The sequence below is a fragment of the Vombatus ursinus genome, unplaced genomic scaffold, assembly GCF_900497805.2.
Source record: "Vombatus ursinus unplaced genomic scaffold, bare-nosed wombat genome assembly UNPS02014830.1, whole genome shotgun sequence".
Lineage (NCBI taxonomy): Eukaryota > Metazoa > Chordata > Mammalia > Diprotodontia > Vombatidae > Vombatus > Vombatus ursinus.
Window position 1 is genome coordinate 347436 of NW_020954608.1, and position 25308 is coordinate 372743.

Here is a 25308-nt window from a genome sequence, read left to right on the forward strand (position 1 = left end):
TCCATTTTTAACTCTATAGAGACCAAACATTTGGGTACCTCATTTGAGTCATACCCAAGCATTTTCGGGAAAAATAATATGTTCAAGAATTTTTTCCATGTTTGAATGACTTAAGTGGATTAAAAAAAAAAAAGAAATGACCTCAAGGAAGTAATAACTTCATTTCAAGGGCAGTTGTCTTTCCTTCTCCATAATCTCTTCCCCTACCATTAATAAAGGTCATGATAGAGAGGAAAGGAAAGGAGAAATAGGCTGACATAAGTACCAGAAATAATAGAAAAAGCAAGCACTGGGCTTTCAAATATTTTCCGGTCATATCATTAAAAAAAATTGGAAGCCTATGTAAAACTATTCAAAAATATGAGAGAGGAAAAATTATAATAAGAGACAGGATAGAAATGACTACAAAATTTGAAACAGAATTTTAATGATCTAAAATTTTAAAACCTTTGAACAAATAAAAGCAATGCAGCTAAAACTAGAAGGAAAGTTGTGAATGGGGAGATTATAAGACCATAACTTTAAAGCTGGAAGGGATCACAGAAAATATAATTCTCAATTTCCTCATTTTACAGATGACAAAGCTAAGGAGCAGAAAGACTAAGTGATTTGTCCAAGATCACACAAGCCTTAAATGGCAAATGATAAGTTTCAAATCTTTCTATCACGTAGTTCTGATATCTGACATCCAAAATCTATAGGGACTTGACATCTAAATAAGGATCATTTAAGATTTTATATACATATATAAACACACATGAAAGAGCATATACATACATACATATACACACATACACACAGAGTGTCTTATATAAGAAACATTGATTACCAGAGAGATGATTCAAGGGTAGAAGCAATTTTCAAAAGAATAAATCAGAGCTAAAAACTATCTAAAAATGTTCAAAACCACAAACAATCAGAGGGTATGCAAATTAAAACTCTGAATTACCACCTCACACTCACACTTAGAGGGCACTATGGGAAGAGAGGTACATTAATTCACAGTTAGTAGAGCTGCAGATTGCTTGAGTGGCTCAAAAGTTTTTAGCATTATGGGTAATGATATCAATAACAATAATACATTTTACCTTTAAGCTTATGAGGTACTTATAATACAAGTCATTATATTATATAATATCTATGTAAATATATACAAATATAGATTAGTATATATTTATCAACAAACTAAACAGCAAAGGGTCAAGCACAGATCCATGAGACATTCTCATATCCTACATTTAGCAATCACTTAAATTTTTCTTTTTTCCTAAGTGTCTAGAATAGGCTAACTTGCATGCACTGAACTTTTAGAAAGTAGACTAGGACATGAGTCACAATCAGCTCTGCCACTTATTTGTCTCATGACCTTGGACTAACTTTCATCTTTCCAAATCTGTTTCATCATCACTAAAACTACGATAATAATACACTATCTACTTCAACACGTTATAAGAAAATACTTTATAGATTGTAAAGTATAATATAATACTATTATTAGTAGATAGTTTTAGTAGTAGAAGTAAATTATTAGTAGATAGTAGATACTATGATTAGTAGATTGGTAGTAATGTATAATACTCTTATTATGATGAATGAATACATAAGTGAAAAAAGCATCTGTTGAGCATTTATCATCTGCCAAACAAGTTGCTAAGTACTGGAGATACAAATAAAAAAAAAAACTAAGACAATACTCCATTATGAAGCTTACATTGTACTATTGTGCTGTACCAAATGATGAAGGGGATGGTTTCAGACAAACTTGGGAAGACTGATGAACACAGAACGAAGTGAGCAGAATAAAGAGAACAATTTATACAATGACAACAAGACTGTAAAGACAAACACCTTTGAAAGACTCAAGAACTCTGATTAGCATAATGGCCAACATTTTTCTAGAGGATTCATGACAGAATATGCTTCCTGATAGAGAGATGATGGACTCAAGAATACAAAAGAGAGATATGTTTTTTGGATGTGGTCAATGCAGAAATTTGTTTTGCTTTACTACATGTTTTGGTTTTTTTTTTTCTTTCTTTCTCATTTTGGGGAGGGAAGAGTCAATGGGAGGGAGAGAAGGTAGATTTTTGCTGATTGAAAAAAATTATAGTGGTAAAAGAGGTATTAGACTGGCATACCCTTTCCAAAAGCAATGACAGTATTGAGTTAATTATGGTCCCAGAAATGTAAAGTATAAGGAAGAAGTAGAAAGCTTGGGGTGGGGGGGGGAGGAGAGGGATAAGAATAGTTTTCTGTTTTCTCACTTACTATGATGAGGAAGATGGATTAGATGTCCTTTCAGGTTCCTTAGGGGCAGCTAGGTGGCATTGTGGATAGAGCACCAGCCCTGGAGTCAGGAAGACCTGAGTTCAAATTCTGCCTCCTACATTTACTAGCTCTGTGATCCTGGGCAAGTCACTTAACCCTGCTTGCCTCAGTTTCCTCATCTGTAAAATGAGCTGGAGAAGGAAATGCCAAACCACCCCAAATGGGGTCACAGTGAGTCAGATACAACTGAAAGGACTCAACATCTTATTCCTCTGTGAGTTTATAAGCTATTGCCCTTCCTCCAAAGACTCCCTCCCAACAACCTGCTTAGTTTGGCCCTGTTTATCTGACTTGTTTCTACATCAGAGCCTAGAGAGATTCTTTCTTTTCTCCCTTGGGAAATCCTTCCCCATCTTTCAGGACCAACCCAGCAGTTCCATTATTGTTCTATTTCCTCCACACCCACCAACAGAAAGATTCTCTACCTACTTTGAACTTTCATCTACAAAAAGAGCTGTGCCTCCATAGGATAGCTTTCACCCACATACCCTCTCCCTCAAATGTATAAGATATACAATTGTTGATTGAATTGTGAGGGTAAGAGATTGTGGTGCAGAAGAAAAAGTAATCATTATCTACCAAAAACCTCTAAAACATGAATTGTGAGGAGGGATGGAAAACTTCCTAGGACCTGGCACTTTTCTAATTTCCAAAGGGTTGATAATAGAATGAGGTGGAGAATTATTTCCAGATCACAAAATAAAGGTTTAACTCATGGTCCTAAAAAAAAAAAAAATGAAATATGCTAAAATGGTAACATTATCTCAACCATTAGAAACCATTAGAAAAACAAAACTATCTTTTGTACTTCCTTCAACAAGAGTATCTCAAAATTATACATCAATAGATGGCAACAAGGTTGTAGTTAAAGGTTCTATGGTAGTTTGCACTTTTATTTACACTCCATCAAAGTCCATTTAAGCTCTTTTCTCCATAAATTTACAACTTTCACGGGTTTATGCTACTGTGGAAAATGTAATCATTTTCACAAAGTAGTTGAAAATTTTCATTTTTAAAATGAACACTTTTCCTCTCTGATATGGATAAGTTCTTGATAGTCTGTACTCTTTAAAAACAATTTCCAGCCAGTGTAATGCTCATGTTCCATTTAGTGTGTTGGCAGTAGAATGAGATTTATTAAAATACTGTTTTCCAAACACATATTACTTCAGAAAGCAATTTTGCAAGACCTTTCTCCCATATCAGTTTAGTGACACAGAATGAAAGGCCCAGTGCTTGGGAAAAACAAAACAAGACAGCATCCAAAAACACCAAAGTATGTGGAGCAATTCAGAGCTATTTCCTGTCAGAAGTCATAGGAAATCTGTTTCTGGAAGCTGTGATTACACCACCAGATTATACCATCCTTTTATCCTCCATGGGTATATTTCATTCTCTTCCATGAAGAACTAAAATTGTAGGTTAAATGAGAATCCAGAGCTCTACAATCTAAATATTAATTCTGTATTTTGGTTATTTTACTTGGTTTTACAATCTGCATTATTCTGGAAATAGTATTATTAGGAGAAAGAATTCCTGGGGCTAGGAATCAAGAGTACAGGATCACTGATTTAGAGATCAAATTTAGATGTTTCCTAATCTAGCCTTCTCAGTTTAAAGATGAGGAAACTGAGTCCAAGAGAAAGAAGTTAAATGGTATGGTCAAACTCCCACCTGGACTAAAGGTTGGAGGCAAGATCTGACCTCTTCTGACTCCAAATTCAATCATCATTAGGAAAGTGGGGCAGACAGAGGTTAAGTGACTTGCCCAAGGATAAGCAACAAGCGTCTGAGGCTGGATTTGAACTGAGATCTTCCTAACTCCAGGCCCAGTGTTCTATCCATTGTACTACTTAGCAGCCTCACTAACCTTTTGCGCTTCCTCATCTCCATGCCCCTATGCGTGTCATTCCCTTACCCTAGAATATTCTACCCCATCTCCCTCATCTTATACTCATCCTTCAATGCCTGACTCAAATGACATGAAATCTTCCTTGATCATTAAGGAATTAATGAATAAAAATATTAAAAATATCTCTTTTTAAAAAAGTATCTCTTATCTGAACTTGTATAGCAATTTTATTACACTAACATACTACTTATCATGATCTGCCTCATATTTGAAAGATAAAGCATTTATTAAATGCTTACTATGTACCAAGCTCTGTGCTAAGTGCTGGGGATACAAATATATACTTGAAGATTGTTTCTCTATTTGAGAAACCTGTATTTTCATAGGAGAGACTGCATACATTGGGGAGTGATGGCCAGGGAAGGGTATTTGGTTTTGAAAAGCTATAGAGATGGTGAGTGGAGCCATATGGATAGAGACCAATACATCCTTTCCACTAGCAATGGAAGTAGTTCTATAATCATGGTTAAAGACTGAATAGAGGCTGGTGTAAGACAAGAGCAGGGAGGATGGTATTCATGTCAGAAAGCAAGGAAGATGGCAGAAGATGGACTGGGAATAAAGTGAAGCATAGCTGGAGCCAGCCAGGATATAGTGGATCACATGGGCCATTTCCCAGTCATCAGATTACTAGAAGCCCTGGGGTGGGAGTTCCATAGCTAAAAGGGTACATGTCTCCTCTCTCTTATTCTTTGATCATGAAGTCCTTGAAAGAAGGGATAATGTCTCAAAAATGAGTTTCCTCTAGACAGCCTAGGACAGGCTGATAGAAGGTCTATGTGTTCACTAAACGATGCAGCTAACTGTGATTATCAGTACAATCCATTCTGATATAACTCATGACTGTATAATGAGAATACTGAAAGTGTGTGAGTGCTGAAAAAGTTGAAAATATACAAATGCAAATATTTGCCAGAGCAGTGCCAATTTCCCCAATTATATATGGCATTCCCAGAACTGACAACTATTTATCAAGAGGTGGATAACATTTAAGGGGTGGAAAATAATACAGAAATTCCACAGTGGCCTAAAAATCAGACTTCTCTCACTATGTCATACATTTTGGTGCCAAAATAGCCAGGAAGTGACCACAGCATTTCCTAGATGACAGAACTCATCCCTCGAGAATCATGGCCCTTCTAGGTACATGACTGTAGAGTCAATAAAATTTCTGCAATATTTGCTTAATTTTACAGAGAGAATTTTGGTGCTTACAGAAGTGTAACTAAGTTACTGATAACTATATAATAATGTTCCTCAAAGAGCACTGAGAAGGATATGACTAAGTTAATATGGGATTGCTGAACCAATCAACCAACCAGCATTTATTAATAGCCCACTATGTGTTAGGCACTGGGGATACAAAGACAAAAAATGAAACCATCTCAACTTTCAAGAAGCTTACACTATAAAAATTAGATTTTTTTTTAATAAACTACAAAGTTATTCATGAATTTTTATACTTATAAGTAGCTACAACTGAAAACGAGAAGGATCATTGTGACTTCTACATATTGCTGTACTCATCACCCTAGCTCTGAAATTGTGTCCAGTGAGATGTTTAGATAAAGTGTATATGTCTTCATAAATGCTCAACCTACAACATCAAATATGAGCTGTTTCTATAATGGCAAATGCCACCCAAAGATAAAATAGCTACTGAGAATAACTTTGTTGAAACTTAGTTTTGCAAAAAACCTTTGATGGTAAACGGCCAGCCTAAAACATACTTGGATTTATCACTGTTCTCTTTGGCAGGGAGAGTCCCTTTGTCTATAATGAAAACCCTCAGCAATTTGAATATTACAGAATACTAGATTATCATACTACAATTACTTAAAAGGTCAAGAATCTTAAACATTTAGTCTTAAAACTCTCCACCTGAATGATGCAATCAGAAAAGTAAAGTATGTATGAAAATATTTAATTATACAAAACAAGAAGAAATATGATAATTTAATAACCTTTAAATAAATCATACAATGTTTCCCCACATAGGTACCTATCCCCAACCAATTCCATTAAGGCACTTAACAAAAAAAAAAACAGCACTTTTTAATGTGTGTGAGCATACATTTATTTTCTAGTAGTGGTTTTTAAAGAAAATTGGAAGGAGCATTTTGGGATATAATGGTTTATGCTGCTTACCTATCTCAACAGGAGGCACAATTGATTAAAGCCTTTTTGAAAATGTAAATTCACGAAATACATCTATCTTTATAAAAGAAAGAAATCATTAAGAATTTTAAAAGAAAACAGAATAATTTCAGGAAGAAACGAATGTCTGAGAGAGATACATAGCTATAAAATAAACATGAAAATGATTAATACTTTGGTGGAAACATATGTTGAATTCATGTCAGCAGGGACTATTTGGGCTTAAATAAAATACAAAATCTTTTGTATTTATCTACATACACGTTGTTTCCACCCCAATAAAATATAATCTCCCAAAAGGCAGAAATCATTTCATTTTTGTCATTATATCACCAGTGCCTAGAAACAGTGTTTAATAAACACTTGTTGAATGAATCAATGAATCAAAGTGTTTGGTCCACTGTCAATCCAATTTTTAAAATTAAATTTAGATTAAGAAATTTATTTAGATTGATTTAGATTTAGATTGATAATGAGGTTCTACTATTCCCCCACAGAGTTAGGAGATTTTATGGTCCTTCTCAACAGTAATATAACCTATGGCTTCAAGTTTTAGTTCTGTCACTGTGTGATCCTGGGCAGGTACTTAATCTCAGAGCCTCTGTTCTCCCACCTGTAAAATAGGTATAATAATACCTGCACCTACTCCTTACAATGTTGTCATGTGAATCAAATGAGATGATGTATACAAGTGCTTTACAAACTATAATGCCCTATGCAGATATCAACTATAATTATTAAACAATTTTTAAAAGTTATTTATTACAACAATGGGCAGCTAGGTGGCGCAGGGGATAGAGTGACAGGCTTGGAGTCTGGAAGACTCATCTTCATGAGCTCAAATCCAGGCTCAGATACTTACTAGCTGTGTGCACTTGTGCAAGTCACTCAACTCTCTTTGTCTCAGTTCCTCATCTGTAAAATGAGATGAAGGTAACGGAAACACTCCAGTTATCTTTGCCAAGAAAACCTTTACCAAGAAAATGAGGTCATGAAGAGTAGGATACAACTGAAACAACTCAACAACAAAAACAGCATCATAGTGATGAAGTCATAAAATTTTAGGGCTATAAGAAAAAGAGAATGGAAGGGGCTGGCTTTTGGAGTCACTATGACCTGGGTTCAAGTTCTGTTGATACATCACTGGCTGTATGATCCTGAACAACTTATTTTACTTCTAAGTACCTCCAGGAAATTCTAAGACTATGGCCTGCAAAACAGCTACAGGTTGTTGTTGGTGGGGGATGTTTCCTCACCCAGAGTTCATTAAATTAACCACAGATTCAAAACTTCCCTCTCCCCTCCATGTAAGAGTAGGAGATCTTTATAGATTATCTAGGTCAATCCAGTCATTTTAGAAATGAGGGGATATTGAGCCCCACAGAGGGTAAGGGTCTTTTCTAGTTGTCACAAAACTAACCATTAGCTGAATTGGTTTTATAAGTTAGCCTATTAAGGCAGCTGGTGGCACCTAGTATATAAAAAGCCAGATGTGGAGTTAAGAAGACTTAATTTCATTCTACCCTCAGATATTTAGTAGCTCTATGACTCTGGATGCAGTCTGCCTCAGTTGCCTTATCTACAAAATGGGGATAACAGGAGCACACACCTCCCAAAATTGTGAGGGTAGCATGAGATGATATTTATACAATGCTTTTGCAAATCTTAAAGTTCTATATAAATAAACGCTAGCTCATATTATTACTATTCCTGGCGCATCATCTAGGATTCTTTAGACAACATCATTTTACCTTCCTTAGAAAGCACACAACTTTAGAACTAAAAGTTAGATAAAGAACTTAAGTATATACCAGAGACTTTGGCACAAGAGTCCCTGCAAAGCAAAGCATAGAGAAAGCTAATTTAGGGATGGGGGGGATGTCAATGTCTCAAAACTGTCAAAAAATGCAAATTTCCCAATCTGAGTTCAGATATAATCAATAAAATAAAAGAAAACAAATTTAAAAGGGTGATCTTGCAAAGCAATATGACTAAAGAGTTCCATTTACCTTGATAATGTCAACCTGTAATGTTATGCCAGTTTAAGAATGGAAGGTAAAAGCTTACAAGGTGTCAAAGCCTGAAGTCATTAATGATTACTACAATGTTTTTCTAAGCTATAAAGGGAAAGCACTCAAAAATATTTCTTGACTGAATGACAAACTATAGAAACGAATCTTACTTTAAAGTTTTCTCCAAATTAGTGCCTACTCAGCTTAATGACTTACCTGTAATTCTCAAATCAACCCTATTTAAATTTATTCTGTGTTTATCTATCTATGAATACACCTAGTTCATAACTTCTTGATAGCATTACTAATGCCTTCTAACCTAACTCTAATGAACCATCGTTTGGCCAGCAGGCCAAGACCTGTATTAAACAGAGATTATCTAAGACTGTTCTTGGGCCTGAGTGACATTAACTCACCTACATATCGGTCTGTTCTATTTCTTACCCCTTTTGCATAAGTTCTTATGGAACTGAGGGATAGTCCCTGCTCCCAAGGAGATCGCAATTTAATGGGGGAGACAACAAGAAAACACCTAGATAGACAAGATAAGTTGGAGATCATCAACTCTCAGAAGGAAGGGAATGGACTAAGGGAGACTTTGAAAGGCTTCCTGCATATCATGAGATTTTAGCTGAGACTTGAAGGAAACCAGGAGACTGACCTAGGGAAGAAGAGAATTGTAGGTATGAGGGACAACCGGTAAAAATGCCCAGTCAGGAGATAGAGTATCTTGTATAAGACATGGCAAGGAGGACAGTGTCCCTTGGTCACGGAGTACACGGGCAGAAAGGCAACAGAAGATTCTGAACGCCAAAGAGAGGATTTTATGGTCAAGGTTGGAGGTGATATGAAGCCAGTGGGTTTATGGAGTATGGATAGACTTGAGGCAGGCAGAACCACCAGCAGGCTATTGTAATAGTCCAAAAGTGAGATGATGAGGGCTTGTACCAGGCTGGTAGCAGTGTCAGAGGACATAAGGAGGAGTGTACAAGAGATGTAGGAAAGTAAAATCGGTATGTCTTGACCACGTTGCACCTCATTAGGTAACCTGGAGGAAGGGTCAACCATATTAATGCCAGACATAATGCCACCCAACTGGCATATCCTCAGAACTCCTGAGCTCAAGAGATCCACCAGCTTTACGCTCTCTCATAGAGATATTTATAGGCATGAATCACCACACTTAATCTAAAAATACTTTTATAAAATTATCTGATGTTACGAATTATTCAGCTAGGTGGTACAGTGGATAAAGCACTAAGCCTTAAGTTTGGGAAGACCTGAGTCCAAATGCAGCCTCAAACACTTATTAGCTATGTGACCCTGGGCAAGTTTGGAGTTTTAACCCTGTTTGCTTCAGTTTCCTTATATGTAAAATTAGCTGGAGAAAGAAATGGCAAACCACTTCAGTATCTCAAAATAACCCAATAAAGACAATAAAAGCATTATTGTTCCCACTTTATAGATGAAGAAAATAAGGTCTGGGGCAGATATGGGATTGGCCCAAGATCAAACAGCAGGCAAATAGAATAACTCATCCTTAAAACCAGGATTACTGACACCAAGTTCCTTACACTTTATCACAGCTGCCTTCTTTGTCTAACTCACAACAGAGCATTTAATCCATTTTAAGTGAATGTATATGATTTTAATGGGGGAGGAGAGAGAATAAGGAAATTTAATTTCAGAAGAAATTGTGAATGCTGTTTTTATTTTTAATCTACTTATATTTTATATTGAAATGACATAATATTAAGTCTTCTGGTAACCAGTGAGACTTAAGGCCTTGAATTGCTTTCCTTTGATGTCCATTTTTCTCATCTTAAAAAAAAGAAGGTCCCGTTTCTGATACTATTTTATTTTCACATTACCATTTGAAAAAGAAAATCTGAATATTTATGTTTTAAGATTATGTTTAGCAGTGAAAATTAATTTCTTCATCTTTCAAAAACCAATCATTTTAGACTGTGAAGATTGCCATCTTTTTAAATGGTGTGTTTGCTGCGTGTAATACATGCTCTTCAATTTTAGCAAAGTGCTTCCAAAACTGGTTATTTGCAAAATGGAAATTTTCCTCAGGATAGTAACCATATATATACAGTTTATCCATGGACATGTCACAGGCCCTCACAGAAATGTGTAAAAAAAATTTTTTTTGGAAGAGCAAATTATATACTTCTGAAATCCTTGGCTTTGACAAAGTCTAATTTACTTTTGTTAAATTGATTTAGAGTTTGTAAAATGTTAGCTATCAGGTCTGAGAGTAAAATTAATATCAGACTGTGGTAGTAATAGACAGTATTTATATATTAGCCTTGCTTCTTCTTCACTAAATATAATAAATGGCCTTCTGAGAAATGGAAAAACACCTCCTTTCCACAGAGTTTGAGGTACAGTTATACTAGCCTATTCAGGGGTAAGCCTCTCTAAGGAGAATGTTAAGGGAAAAAAAAAACCAACCTATAAAAATGGCAGGTAGAGTTACCAAAAGAACTGGCAAGAATTAAATTATTTCAAATTGAGAATCAAATCATGAATTAGCTTTAGTTGAAATCCATCCATCAAAGGCAATGTTTCCTCAGTTTCATCATTCCCCTAGTACTCCTCTGTCAGGAACAGAATTGAAGGCACTTATCTCCTCCAAATACGGGCAGAATTTTCTTTGCTTTTGTAAATGCAACATATTCATTTGCATTTTTATTCTGATAAGATCTACTTGATGTCTTTAATCAATCAACAAACTTTTATTAAGTACTATTTATAGCCCTATTACAGACTGTAAATACTTAAAATACTTTAGTAATTTTAAGTAGCCTGCCTTTTCATAAAGAATGTAGATTTTTAAGCTATCATGAAAGGCAAGTGAATTAAAGAAAAAATGTTTTTAAAAAGTGACTAGATTAAAAGGAAAAAGACAAAATGAAATGACAGGTGTCTTAAATAACACATACATAGTACTTCTCTTTGACATAGCATTATATCACCTCATCACCTAGATACTGAGGTCTTCTAAATAAAATTGCATTGCATTCTCAACCCCTCAGAGAGTCAGTTTAGTTAACAGCCTACCTGTGCTTCAGAGTTGACCACACATCTTACATGTCAAACTCATTTTAAAGTGCCAATCATGTCCCTTCCAATCTAATTAGTTTGGGAAGTAATGTCACTGACCTAGAACTATGCAGACAGCTTATTATCATATCATTTGATCAACCTAACACTTTAACTCAATTGAATTTAGAACACCGGTAAGCAAAGTGTAATATAGTTTCTTCCAATTCATTACTGGTAATTCTCAACACAATTTCCTATTGGTGAGTAAAACCCATCTTGATAAATGAAGAGTGCTCAGCTTTATATAGGCATCACATAGGAAGTAATTATTTAGGTTTTAATAGAAGTTGAAAAAGAAAGTTAGAGGAAATGAGGAGATAGCCAACGTAATTTGATATAGACACTAAACTAAAAAGTGCCAAGCACTACAGGAAGAGGAAGGCCTAGAAGACAAAGGTATACCAGAGAGGGATACATATGAGCAAAAATCCATATGGGTCCCCAGTCTGAAAAAAAAAAAGCTACTTTTGTAGGTAAAACAACAACTATTTCAAAAGTAGTTATACTATTAAAAGGGAATAAGTTGTTACCTAATATTATTTATGATTCATCAAGGATTTTTAAATTAAGTCCTAGTGTTAAATCTAAAGAATCTCAGAGATGGAAGGGATGTGAGAAGTCATCTAGTACAACTCGTACCTGTACAGGACATTATCCAATTTACACCATTTCCAACAAATAATTAAACAACATACACTTCAAGATCTCTAGTGATGAGGAATCTTTTGTGGCAGCCCCTAATTCTGGACAACTCCAACTGTTATAAAAAATTTCCCTTAAAATCCATCCTGCCCTACAGGAAAATTGAAGGGGAAGGGGATAAGAGAAGGGGGGGGAGAAATAGAAGGGAAGGCAGACTAGGGGAAGGGGTATTCAGAATGCATGCCATCTTGGGGTGGGGGGAGGGGCAAGATGGGGTGAAAATTTGGAACTCAAAATCTTGTGGAAGTAAATGTTGAAAACAAAAAAATAAATAAATAAAAATTACCAAAAATTAAAAAAAAAATTTCCCTTATAGTCAACCTAAATCTGCCTCTCTGCCAACATGCCCTCATTTTTTGGATTTCTGCTCTCTGAGGCCAAGCAAAGACAGCCTAATTTCCTTCCACATAACACTTTTTGAAATACTTGAAGACAGCTATCATGTCCCCAGGTCTTCTCCAGCTAACTATCCCAAGTACCCTCACCTAGGAACTTTGGGTCTGCTATGAGATTGGGGCAAGTATAGCTACAATGGGAAGGCAGTCAGCAGAGATGAACAGGAATTAGGATTAGCTGAACTCAACAGGTGATAATTAAGTCCACTGGCCATGGCAGTAGAAATGAAAGATTAGGGGAATATTTGGTAACTCTAAAGCATCTGAGTGGGAATACCCAGAGGTATTCTAGTAAATAACATACAATTAGTGAGATTTAGAGTTGATTACAAAGTGGGTACATAGATGAAGTTTGGTGTAGTTAACAGAGAACCAGCTTCAAAGTCAAGATCAGGATTCAAAGCCTGTCTCTGACACATATTGGCTATAAACCCTGGGAAATCACTTAACCTTCCAGTTTTCTAGCTAATTGTCCAAGACTCTAAGTTGCAGAGTAGATATTGACCTGCTTTAGTAATGGGACGTGATCCCTTCTTGTACCAATAAAATCACAGGTCTAGTTCCTGTGTCTATTCTATATATATATGTTATTTAAAAAATATGTATGGTTGCATATTAATAACAGTGATAGTAAGAGTAATAGGAATCATATATATAGGATGTACTAAAAGTCTTAGTGTAGTTTTAAGCTTTAATAGCCTAAAACTACACTAATATTTTAAGTTTTAGGCTATTAAAAGTTTTAGACTATGGAGTTACTCTTCACTTTGAGCAGTAAGAAGTCAATTGTCACTTTGTTAAAATATTTAATGATTTCCTATGGGGAAGATACTTTGTGTTTTGTCCTAATTTCTATTTTTCTCTGAAAAACAAATAAAATTAGAAGAGCATGGGCAGAGGAATCAGAACAGTTGGGTTCTGGTCCTGGCTTTGACATCGATTTCTGTACTTCATTTTAGGTGGAAAATGAATAACTAGACCAGATCATCTTTAAGTTTCTTTCCTGCTAGAATTCTATGATGACTTTAGTTATGTTTAATTGATCCTACTGCTATCAACACAAATGAATTGGAATTAGTATCAAAAATTAAAAAATCCATACAGGACTTCGCTTACCTTCAGGTGATGAGCCTGGTTTTTGAGAAAAGACAGCGCTTACTTTACTCTTCTTGCTCATGTCACTGTTTACAGACAAGCTGGACTGAATTTTTTTATGCATTTTTTGTGAAACAGGCGCAGAAAGTTTTCGGTTATCTATAGATACATGTCTAACCCCATTGTGGATTCCATTCCCATTTCTCAGATTTGTATGACCATTCTTTATCTTGCCCATTTCTTCTTCACTTTGTTCCTGTGCTGAAGTCTGGGGCTCAGGCAAGCGTTGAGGTTGTGCTAAAATGAAAAAAAGAAAAAATTTTAATGTGGCAGAAATCTAACGTTAGGAAACAAAGTTTTCTAACATATATTTCAAATGGCAGTGGTATAAATATTCTCACCACCAATGTAGACTATAGTCCTTAGGTGACTCAATGGATAGACAGTCTTTAAAAGTTTGTTGCTATTTAGTAATTTTTCAGTCGTATCTAACTCTTCATGACCTCATTTGAGGTTTTCTTGGCAAAGATACTGGAGTGGTTTCCATTTTCTTCTCCAGTTCATTTTACAGATGAAGAACTGAGGCAAAGAAGGTTAAATGACTTGCCTAGGGTCAAACAATAAGTGTCTGAAGCCAGATTTGAACTTAGGAAGACTCAATGCCAGGCTTGGCACCCTATCCACTGTGCCACCTACCCACTGCTATAGCCAAAAAATCATCTTTCAGCCAACCTGGCAATGAGTTTTGCTGAACTTAGCAAGGCTGAATCTCAGAAAATGGACATGGACTTTTACCAACAGATCCATACTTAAAGACTTTCCACACTGGTAAAAGCTGCCAGAGCTTACACTATTGAAGAAATAGCCTTCAGGAAACCAGAGTCATTTTCCACCGCCACAATAAAGCAACAAAATAGGACTTTAGTGAAGAATGAACTGAAGTGTAATAAATATCCAAGACAGAAAGGGCCTAATTTTAAGTGAAGGAATAATTCTATAACATCATATTTTGCCTCAGTTATTGTACACATACCAAGTGATCCCTGAATATAAATGCTTTCACTATACAAAAAAAAAAAAAAGTTTATTTGCACAGTGTAAATTCCAAGGGAATTTATGCCTCATGATTTTTTCAGCTGACAAATGAAAGATGATACCCAGAAGTTTTTTTCAGACTATGTTTATTAGCATCAATGATCAATTGCTTTCTAAAGCAAGGAATCCAATTATCTAAAAAACTTGTTACTCACTTTAGCAATACTATTCAGTATCAGTAGTATAAAAGTATTATAACTCTTTATTTTTGTTCTGACAATGTCTCATATTTTTAAAAATTACTTGCTCTTCTGACAATTATACACACCCTCTCAAAGCCATAAAGCACAATCAAGGCTTCTATAGAAAGAATTCTGTTTCTCATGAGTGTGCATTCCTTTACTGCTCACGTAACCTCTCATATCAACTAGAGTAACATCCTGTTGACTACTATGGAGCCTAAAACTAGGAATGCATATGTATTGAAAAAAAATGCTAGAGACAATTAAACCCAATCTAGTACCCTTCTCATTTGGGCTCAAGGTAAATAGAATATTTTGGTCCCATTTTTCACCAGTAATAGCAGTTCATTGAAGAGAACTCTGCTAAGAATGCACACTGTCCACTTCTAAGAAGATGGCTAAGCTCCTACACAATTTCTTGACGTGTGCTACAGGCAAAATTAAATAAAGATTCCTAAGTAGTAAACAATCTCGACAACAAAACAAGAACACCAGAAGATGCCTAAAAAAAAGTTCTTAAAACTGACAGATCTGACCTTTCCCCAACCACCTAAATTGCTTTAAACCATCAAAAACACCATAAACCATATTTATATCTTCAAAACCATCTAAAATACTCGAAACCATACTTATAACTTTAAAACAGCATCTATTTCTATTAGTGAGTCTGCAAATGGGCAACTTCAAAAAAAATGACAGTCTTAATTCCTTCTAGTTTCACATTCAATTCATTATGATTTTTTTGCAGGTTTTATTATTAATGTCTAATCCCTAAGTACGAAAAACAAAAAGTACTTCATTTCAACATTTTAACATTAAAACACAACTTTTTGGCTGAATGATTTTGCCAGTCACATAAGGCATACAGGTCAAATCAAAACTGGATGAACCCCCAAATGTGTTAGTCATCTCCATTTAAATTTATTTTGGCTTTATTGATAATTTTTCACAAGGGAGAACTGAATCTTGTGGTTAAATTGCTCTTGAATTCAATTAGGAAACATATAACTATTTTCTAGCAAAAAGAACAAAAGTACCTGACAGAAAATTAAGCCACAATCATTTGGTCTAAAATAGAAATTTTTTTTACCTTGTTGTATAAAGGTTGTGTATAGCTTTAAAAAAAAAAAGGTAATATGGGAAACGACACAATGCTTCTTAAAACACAAGTGATGCCTAGGGACCCACACTCTCCCTTTAATGATCCACTGCTCTCATTCAGCTGTCTTTCTTTTTTCAAATCTTTACATATGTGACAGCTCTCAAAAGTAGACCATAGACCATCTGGCATTTTCAGAGGTGTAACTTGTGCAAATTCAGCTCTACTGGGAGCACAATGCTATCTTCTGCCTACGTTATAAAAGGTACAATAGAATGTAGAACTTATGAGTTGTTTTGAATTATTCATTTTTTTGCCTGTATATTCAAGAAATTTTACAAACTCTGCATTTTGTACTACATAATCACATGCGTTAAAGGTACAAAGAAACTTTTTGACACCTCTTTTCTACAGAAAGCTGGCATTTTGTTTGATATGTGAACATTCAGCATCTGTTATATCATTCTAAACAGACCGTATGCTTCTACAAAAGACCCCATTTTAAACTGTCTCTGTATGAGCAAAAAAAAATGTATTCTTGATATTCAGTAACGAATGCAATACACATCAAAATTTCAAATACAAGTTATATGAACATTCAGCATCTTCAAACCTGGATAGCATTGGTCACCCGCTTACCATATGTTTAAAGATTTTTTTTAATCACTCCTCACACTACACACAGCCTGATTGTAATTTTAATATCCATGATGAATACTTACAAATGTCTTAGAAAATACCGTGCTTTCTAAGTTCAAATGTTTTCAATCTAGGGAGAAACCAATAGATTTAGGTCTAGTGATTTTCAATAAGAATGATAAATATTGGAGTAATGATTCAATAGCATGAACCTCTTTTGATAAAAAAAGAGAAGATGGTGTAGCTAGTAATAACTATACAAGAATCTGCTGCTTCTGAAATAGCAATAAAAAAGCAATATATTGCTATTGCATATAATCTATTAACGTACCAATGATGTTCAATCACTGGTCTCTTTACAAAAGTAAGACTTAATAAAATTACAAAAATTTCCCAGGCTTTTTAGCCAATTTCCATGGTTATTTAATTGTATACATATGCAGTGTCATAAAATTAAATGGTTATAGATTTAAAATTTACAAGAAAGAAGATAAATGCATATTGAAACACATAAGAAAAAGTATGGAAATTAGAGACTTGAAATTAACCAATCAACAAGTATATAATAAGAACATACTAGGTGCTCCGCACTTTGCTTTTATGGTCAATATGGAAAAAGGTTATAGGAAATAAATACTATCAAAAGGAAGAAGTTATTTCAATACATATATGATATGTTTTTCTTCTTAGTATAAGGTTATATAACTTAGTGTTTGCTCTATTGAAAACCTGGAGGCACCCACCTCTATAAATGTCATTACTTTAAGTTGCCTTACCTGTAGCAGACCTCTTTCATTTTGACTATACCACAGTCTCTCAAGAACAAGTATGTCGGTTACCAAGGGTGGTTTCTCTAATCTATTTTTTTTGTAATGGTTTGGATAAAAATCCTTATCATGTCCTGATCAGCTCTGGCTTGGAACTTTCAGGCCAATACCAATTCACTAGGCACCCAGAGTTTCATCTACCCCAGAGGGTAAAGAAGAAATCATCAGAGAATCTGACAAATTAGAATAATTGCAATTTTATAAAATTTAGTATAAAGTCCTTCCTTTTCTTTTTGTGGGAGTTGAAGTTCCTCTTTTGAAAATTTTTGTTACTTTAGTTTTACTGATATACATTGATTATATTTCAATCACTACTTCCATACCTCAAAATATTTTGTTGCCTAAAGATTACCCCAATTACCAGCTTAGGCATTTGTTTCTTGCTAATCATCTTCATTCTTTTTTCCTTATTTCTTGGAACTCCCATACCCAACAGATGAAGGTGTACCCAATTACATGTAGCAACTATTTGTCCTTCTTCAATGAATTTTTAATATCATCTTTCCCTAGAATCATCCTGCCTATCCTTTTTTTGTGTTTCCCAACATTGTTATGCCATCTATTTCCTTAGTTCCTCTACACAGTCCTTTGGCCATTTTCCTTATGCATTTGTACTTCTGACCTTTTTCACCATCTTTCGTTGTTCTATTTTTAAGACAATATAGCATTACACTGTATCTTAGAATGATATCCATCTTATTTCTTATAGCAAATTAATTCTGAGCACATGTGAGCACATGTAGGGTGAAGGTAGAAAGGAAGGATGCGCTTATGATAAAAACATTACATAAAAATAAAATGACACAAAAATAGTAAATTTTTTGTAACTTTTGAACCAAAGATTCTACTACTGGGACTATATCCCAAAGATATTATCAGCAGCAAAAAAGACATATACAAAAATGTTCATTGGAGTATTGTTTGAGATTTTTTAAAAAGCTACAAACAAAACTGCACCCAGTAATTTGGAAATGGATGAAGAAATTATGACACGAAAATATAATGAAATATTATTGGGTTCTAAGAAACTGAGAATGTGAGAAATTTGGCGAAACCTGGAAAGACTTGTATGAAGTACAGTCTAATGCATAATAATGATAAAAGTCAAAAGAACAATGCACACAAGAAATATAAAAACATAAATAAAGTCAACAAAGGGACAGGAACTGGACTTGTGATTCTACTGGAAAATGGAAATCTCTAGAAAGGAGGAAATTCCTTCTAACAAGGTAGGTTAGTACCTTCTCTTCAACTTATAGTTTTAGAGATCTGCATAGAGTATTAAGAGATTAAAAGACTTGCCCACAGTTATATAACCAAATAAGTATCAGTAGTGACACTTGAACCCAGGTCTTCCTGATTTTAAGAGTATGCTCAAATAAAAAGGTCAATGTCAATATCATAATTTCTAAGTTAAAGGACACACCCAATTGTGTGCTAGTAAATGTTTAACAATTGGCTTCTGGGGGAAAACATACATATGGCACATTTAAGTCTAATATTTAATAATAACATTTTCTCAATAACTTTCTTAAGTCTAGGTAATCAATAAAACAATAAGTCAAGCCCTGATTTGTAGCATTTGTTGATTTCTGAGGCATGTACATTGAGAACTGTCTGCTGTACCCAAACAAAATCTATCAAATTTTAAACAAAAATACAACGTTAGGACAGCAAAACCAAATAAGCTGATGCAACGATAAAGACTTTCTAAAATGTTTGGAAGACTCATCCCATACCTACACATCTTCATTTTTTAAAAAATTTTTTAAAATACATGGAATACAGAGAATTAACATTTGATTTTTTAAAATGCTAACATCAGAAAACATTTTACGAAGGGATCTTTAAAAAGATATTAAAGACTTTTTGTGCTAAAGCTTATTTGCAATAAATATATATAAAATTCTTCAAGCCATAATGATTATTTTTAGGTCAATAAAAGTTTAGGTCAATAAATGCCTATTACGTGGCAAGCACTGCGATAAGCATTAGGATTATAGAAAGAAAGGGAAAAAACCAGTCTAAACTAGTTTAAACTAGTCTAAAATAATTATGGCAGATTTATAATAAGATTAATATAATTTTTTATTTGAAGGAAATGTAAAAATCAGTGGTCCTAACCCCTTGTTGTTTTTAATTGATCAGGCATCTTCTCACTTATTTTAAGTGGAGCTTGAATGAGTACGTCAATCAACCTATACCCTTATACTATTCAACCAGAAGACACAATTAATTCAGACATTAAAAAAAAAATCACAGTAAAAAAAAAATTAGCAATAAAAAATTTTCCCCATAAACCCTGAGCCCTCCCTCTCACAAATACATAAATCACCAACAGACATATTCAGGAAAATGTTTATGAAATTAACTCCCTCATTTTTTCAGATAAAAGAATAAAGATTTGGACTTGGTCAAAGTCACATGGGTAATTAAAAGGATCAGGATTGGAATACAGGTCCTTTGATTTTGACTCGATGTTTGCTGCTATTTCACTGGAAGAAGACCACTAATGGGGAGCATTAGAGATGCAACATGATGGGGCAGGTAGGTGGCACAGTGGATGGAGCACTGGCCCTGGAGTCAGGAGGAACTGAGTTCAAATCCAGCCTCAGATACATAAGACTCACTAGCTCGTGTGACTCTGGGCAAGTCACTTAACCCCCAACTGCCTCACCAAAATGAATAAATAAATTTAAAAAAAAGAAATGTAACATGACAATACTCAAGTATTGCCAGCATACTATTCTCTAGAACTACTGAGAAGCCTCCTTCCACTTCTATAAAGATATCTCCTAGTTTATCATGCAGCGTCTTTTGGCTACTGTTGAAGTGTAAAAGTAAATTGTATATAGTTTTCTAGGAAAAATGTCTCAGGGTAATAAGGCACTATTTAAAAGAAAAGAGAAAAAGGAAATTATAACTTAGCAGATGAAAAAAAACTTTAAGGGCTTTTAAAGGATAGCAATTTATATCCTTTCCAAAATTAACATGTTGAAAGTGTGAGAAAGTAAACAATGAATGACAAAGTCCTTACGCATCTTATTACACACATTTTCCTCAAAATATTTTTTAATCTCAAACTCTAATGATAGATTTGGCCTTATTTTAAGTAAACTAAAGTACATCAATTCAAACCAACTTATTTAGATAATATAAGCAGTCACATACTTAACCAGAGAAGTATTTGGATTTAAGTTGGGTCCCATTACAAAAATGGATTGTTTTTCTTTATAAATTACTGCATCAATTGTTTAAAAAAATGAAAATTTGAAAACGACTCTGGAAATGCATCTCATACATAACAAATTCCTTTTATGTGGAGGGCCTATTCTTCTTGTCTTCGCAATGTTTTAGAGACTTTAGTCAGACATGAAAAAGTCAAATTTCTATATCACATAACCCTTTAGGAAAAGGTATACTCAGTGGTCGTGCAAGCTTCTCTTTCTTCCTTTTTAAAAATGAAAACCTTCACTGGACTCCATGAGAATCTTCAAAATACATCAATAGGTACTTCTGCATAACTATCCACAATATTAACATTCATATTACAAGATGTACCTCTGTAAAGTGGCTTTTGTCAGCAATTATTTTTGAATATTTTGTTGGAAATAAATAGCATATACTGTATCTTCTGTAGCACAGAAAGCATATATTAACTAAATAACAGGGTACCATCAAGGCACAATCAATCTTTTAAAATCAATTTTTCATACTGAATTTTTTATGCTATGCCGACTTTATAAGGAAAATCAAGGATCAACCAACACCAACAATTTCTTTAGAAATACCTCTGTATTTTCTAAGAAGCATTTTTCATACAAATATATGCCCTTTTAGTGCTACCAAAAGGATGTCTATGAATATTTTTTTTAATTTGTTAATTTTCAAGTTGAAGTTTGAAAGACCCACTTTGATGATTCAATGAATAAATATTTTCAGCAAAATATCAAAAATACCATCTAAACCAAAGGAACTATTTAGCTGATATATACACATACAAGCATTTCAACTACTGGGTCATAAGTTATGAAAGCACCCCCATCCCATTCCACTCATGTTACACATGTAAGTTTATAGGAAAAGATGGAGAGAATAAAAATAATACATTTACAAAGTTATTTCTGAAAATAGCAATACTATCTTATTACTATTAACTAGCATATTTCAGGCATAATCTATTCTATAAGCTATTTCAGTAATTTTCTGGTTAAATAATACCCAAGAAACTGAATAAATGAGCAAAAAATATTGCAATGAAGTTAAGTACAAGTCAAGGAAATCTGCAACTGGAAGATTTAAGGATCTATTCTCAAAAATCGCTGAAGATGTAGCTTTGAAACACTGTGATGTAGTTATGCTGACAGCAGGAGTCGAGTGATAGAGTAAGGCTGGGGTGTCCTTACCTACCTTTATAGTAAGGACAGCACAGTCTTTGTTACTGCAATCCAATGACCCTGGCTTCCTTGATGTTTCTTGCACAAGACAATTTCTCTGCCAACTATGGACATTTTCACTAGCCATCCACCATGCCTAAAATTCTCTCCCTCCTCATCTCTGCTTCTTTTCTTCCTTCAAGTCCTAGCTAAAATTGCACTTTCTACAGAAAGCCTATACAATTCCCTCCATAAGGGTCAGCTAGGTGGCACAGTGTATATACAGCACTGGACCTGGAGTTAGGAAGACCTGAATTCAAATCCAGCCTCAGATCCTTATCAGTTGAGTGACCAAAGTGACTTTCCTTAAGCACAGGTCTGTCTATGTCATTCCTCTTCTCAATAAAATTCAAGGACCCCTACTACCTCTAGGATAAAATACAAACTCCTTTTGTTTGGTATTTAAAGCCCTTTACAACCTAGAACCAACCTCTGTTTATTATGTATTACTTCCTTCTTGTACTCTATATTCCAAACTGGCCTTCTTGCTTGTCGTAATGTATGACACCATCTCTGCCCTCCATTTTATAGTGACTGGCCCCATTCCCAGAATGCGTTTCCTTCTGTCACTTCAAATAATCCCCTTTCCCTTTAAGAACTCAGATCAAATGAGATAATATTCGTTTAAATTTTTATTTGAAATTTATTTAAATATTTTTTAAAAAAGCAAAAAAAGCAGCACAGTGCCTGACATATAGTAGGAATTATATAAATGCTTATTCCCTTCTATTAAGCAGGAAATGAACATACAAACTGTGTAAAATGCTGGGTTTCACTCATTCGACCACCTGAAAACACGCAAAAATAGTTTCAAAGTCAGGGTATAAAAAGTCACAGAATTTTGTTTTTGGACTGCCTACTGTAGTAATGACAAGTGAAGTATAAAAAGTTTAAGAGACATAATTTCTGGGTAATTAATAATTTAATTAATTATTGCTAGCAGCTAATTAATAAAAAGGTCATTTGGCTGTCTCTCCTAAACCAAAGACCCATCAAACCAAAGACCCATTATCGAAGCTTCTTAAGCTTATATGCCCTTGGAAGAGTGGGTATTCCCAACAGGAAGCAATCAACCCTGATTGATTAACAATTAATGAAAATATTGAATATTATAATGAGAGGTGGACCTATTCTAAATGAGGGGCTAGTGGACATAACTTTGATTATGTCACTTTTACTCCCAGACCAGCAGTTAGTCCCAGGCAATCTAGACAAAGGATCTCTTCCCACCCAACCCTGAGTAGAACACAATGGGCTTCCATACTTGGGCGGGGTCTAAACAAGATTGAAGAGAAAGATAATCCAATCTCATTACCAGCAATGTCCTTTAGATGCTGGCTAGATAACCAACAAGGGGCTGATTTCTGAATGAGGAAATAGGAAAGTAAAAAATCCTGGTCCTATTTCAATAACTGATTATTAATACAAAAAGAAATAATCATTTCTCTCAGACATTATTTCCTGAATTTCTCTTTTTTTCTTTCTACTCTAATATTCTATGACTCTGACATGGTCCATTTTGGAAATCCATTTGTACATATCTCCCTTCAAATGGCCAAAAGGGGCTTGACTCAAGTTTGAAGAACACATAGGGTCATTCAAAAATATCAAATATCAAAGATAGCTATAAATAATCCTGATCCCAAATTAGATACAATTTGAAATAAGTGGAATCAACAAAACAATGTATCCATTATAAATCACTTATGAGACATTGATACTTCAAATTGTGCTGTGAAGGTTCAGGAAGGCAGAGAGGATGTCAGCAAAAAATAGATCCTTGTTGGGCAAGTATTTGTTAATCCTGTTTAATGGAAGCTAGAGCTAATAATACCAAATTTGGTCTCTAGTCTTAAATGATACCCTAAACCTAGAAATGAACCTTACACAGAATAATAAATGCTTTACTGAACCCAGAGATGGCACCATTTTGGCCCTTTGCAACTAGGTACAGTCAACCAAAAGCAAATGATTTTCTACAGACTCTGAAACTTATTTATTTTTCACCCAGACATTATTTTATTAGTGTAAAGAGCTCCTTGTTGAGGGAAATCTATCAAAACTTGTCTCAAAACAGGAGTTTCTTAACTTGGACTCCTGTGAAGTCCAAGGATAGAATTTCAGAGGTCCAGTACTGGACCCAGAATCAGGAAGACCCAGGAAGAAAAAAAAAATCACATCATTATTTTCACTGACCTCTAACTGAAATTTAGCATTTCCTTCAATTGTGAATTTAAAGAAAAAAAAATATTATTCTGAGGAGTCCATAGGTTTCATCCGTGACACAGGGGTCCAAGAAACACAAAAGGTTAGGAGCTCCTGTCGGAGTCACTTGGGGCACTGCGGGGCACTGTCACAGAATGAGAATAGGCCATCTCTCTATCCATGATACCAAGGTGCCACATTTATACTATCACCAACTCAAAAAAAAAAGCACAAATGAAAAACTACTATACTAACATTTATGTGGTCTGATATTCGGGGGAATTTAAATAATTGAAAAAACAATACCCAGTTTATTCTTCTCAACCTTTATAAGCGACCTTTAAATATTGGAGCAAGCATTTTTCTGATATGTTTATCTAAATCTGATCTTCATAGTATTATTATTATTATTGTTGTTGTTGAGAATGGGTTTCTTTATCCAGGCCAGGCTAGAAGGGCCGTAATGCAGCCCATTTTTCCAGTCAAGGCTGGCTAACCTTTCCTTAGGCAGCCTCTAAGTCCTCTGGTTGTTGGGGGGGAAGGAGTAGGTCACTGTATTGTTGGGACTTAGGTGGGCCACCCAATGGGCTCAGAACTTTTGAACTCAGTGATCCAATAGCATGAGGGTTTCTAGCAACAAGGACTACAAGCAGGTACCACTAGGCTCTGCTGTTCTCAGATTTTAAAACCCATTCTGCCTACCACTTGTTTAAGATAGCAAACTATCAAAACGTGAAAAATCTCACAATTTGCCAACCAAAATAAATGGGAGAGATTGAGGGGGGGGATGGCCGAGTGGAGAGAATTCCATTAGTCAGGAACCAATTTGCTGCCATAAGAGATAAGCCACCAAGACTCATCTGTACCTAGGAGGGCATTTTAGCTACCACAAGAGAAAAAGATTTAACAAAGAGAGGAAGGAAATACATAGCATTGGAGGAAATTAGAACTAAAATTACACTAAAATGACTAAATTGTGGGGATTTTATATTTCATTATTTTAAAAATATTAAAATGCAGAATTTTAGTCTATGCTTTCCAAAGTTTTAATAGTTATGAACATAAAAGTTGCAAACTACATAAAGAGAATTGGATCTTTTGCCCTCATCA

General features: G+C 34.7%; 1 protein-coding gene across 3 annotated transcripts in view; it reads right to left on the reverse strand.

Annotated features, from left to right (window-relative positions):
• Window positions 1-25308, reverse strand: part of MDFIC (MyoD family inhibitor domain containing) — a 113510-nt gene that overhangs the window by 34476 nt on the left and 53726 nt on the right. For all 3 annotated transcript variants that reach the window (XM_027838656.1, XM_027838654.1, XM_027838655.1), the window contains one exon: window positions 13737-14012. In XM_027838656.1, the coding sequence (XP_027694457.1) occupies window positions 13737-14012 (276 nt within the window). The remainder of the gene's footprint in view (window positions 1-13736; window positions 14013-25308) is intronic.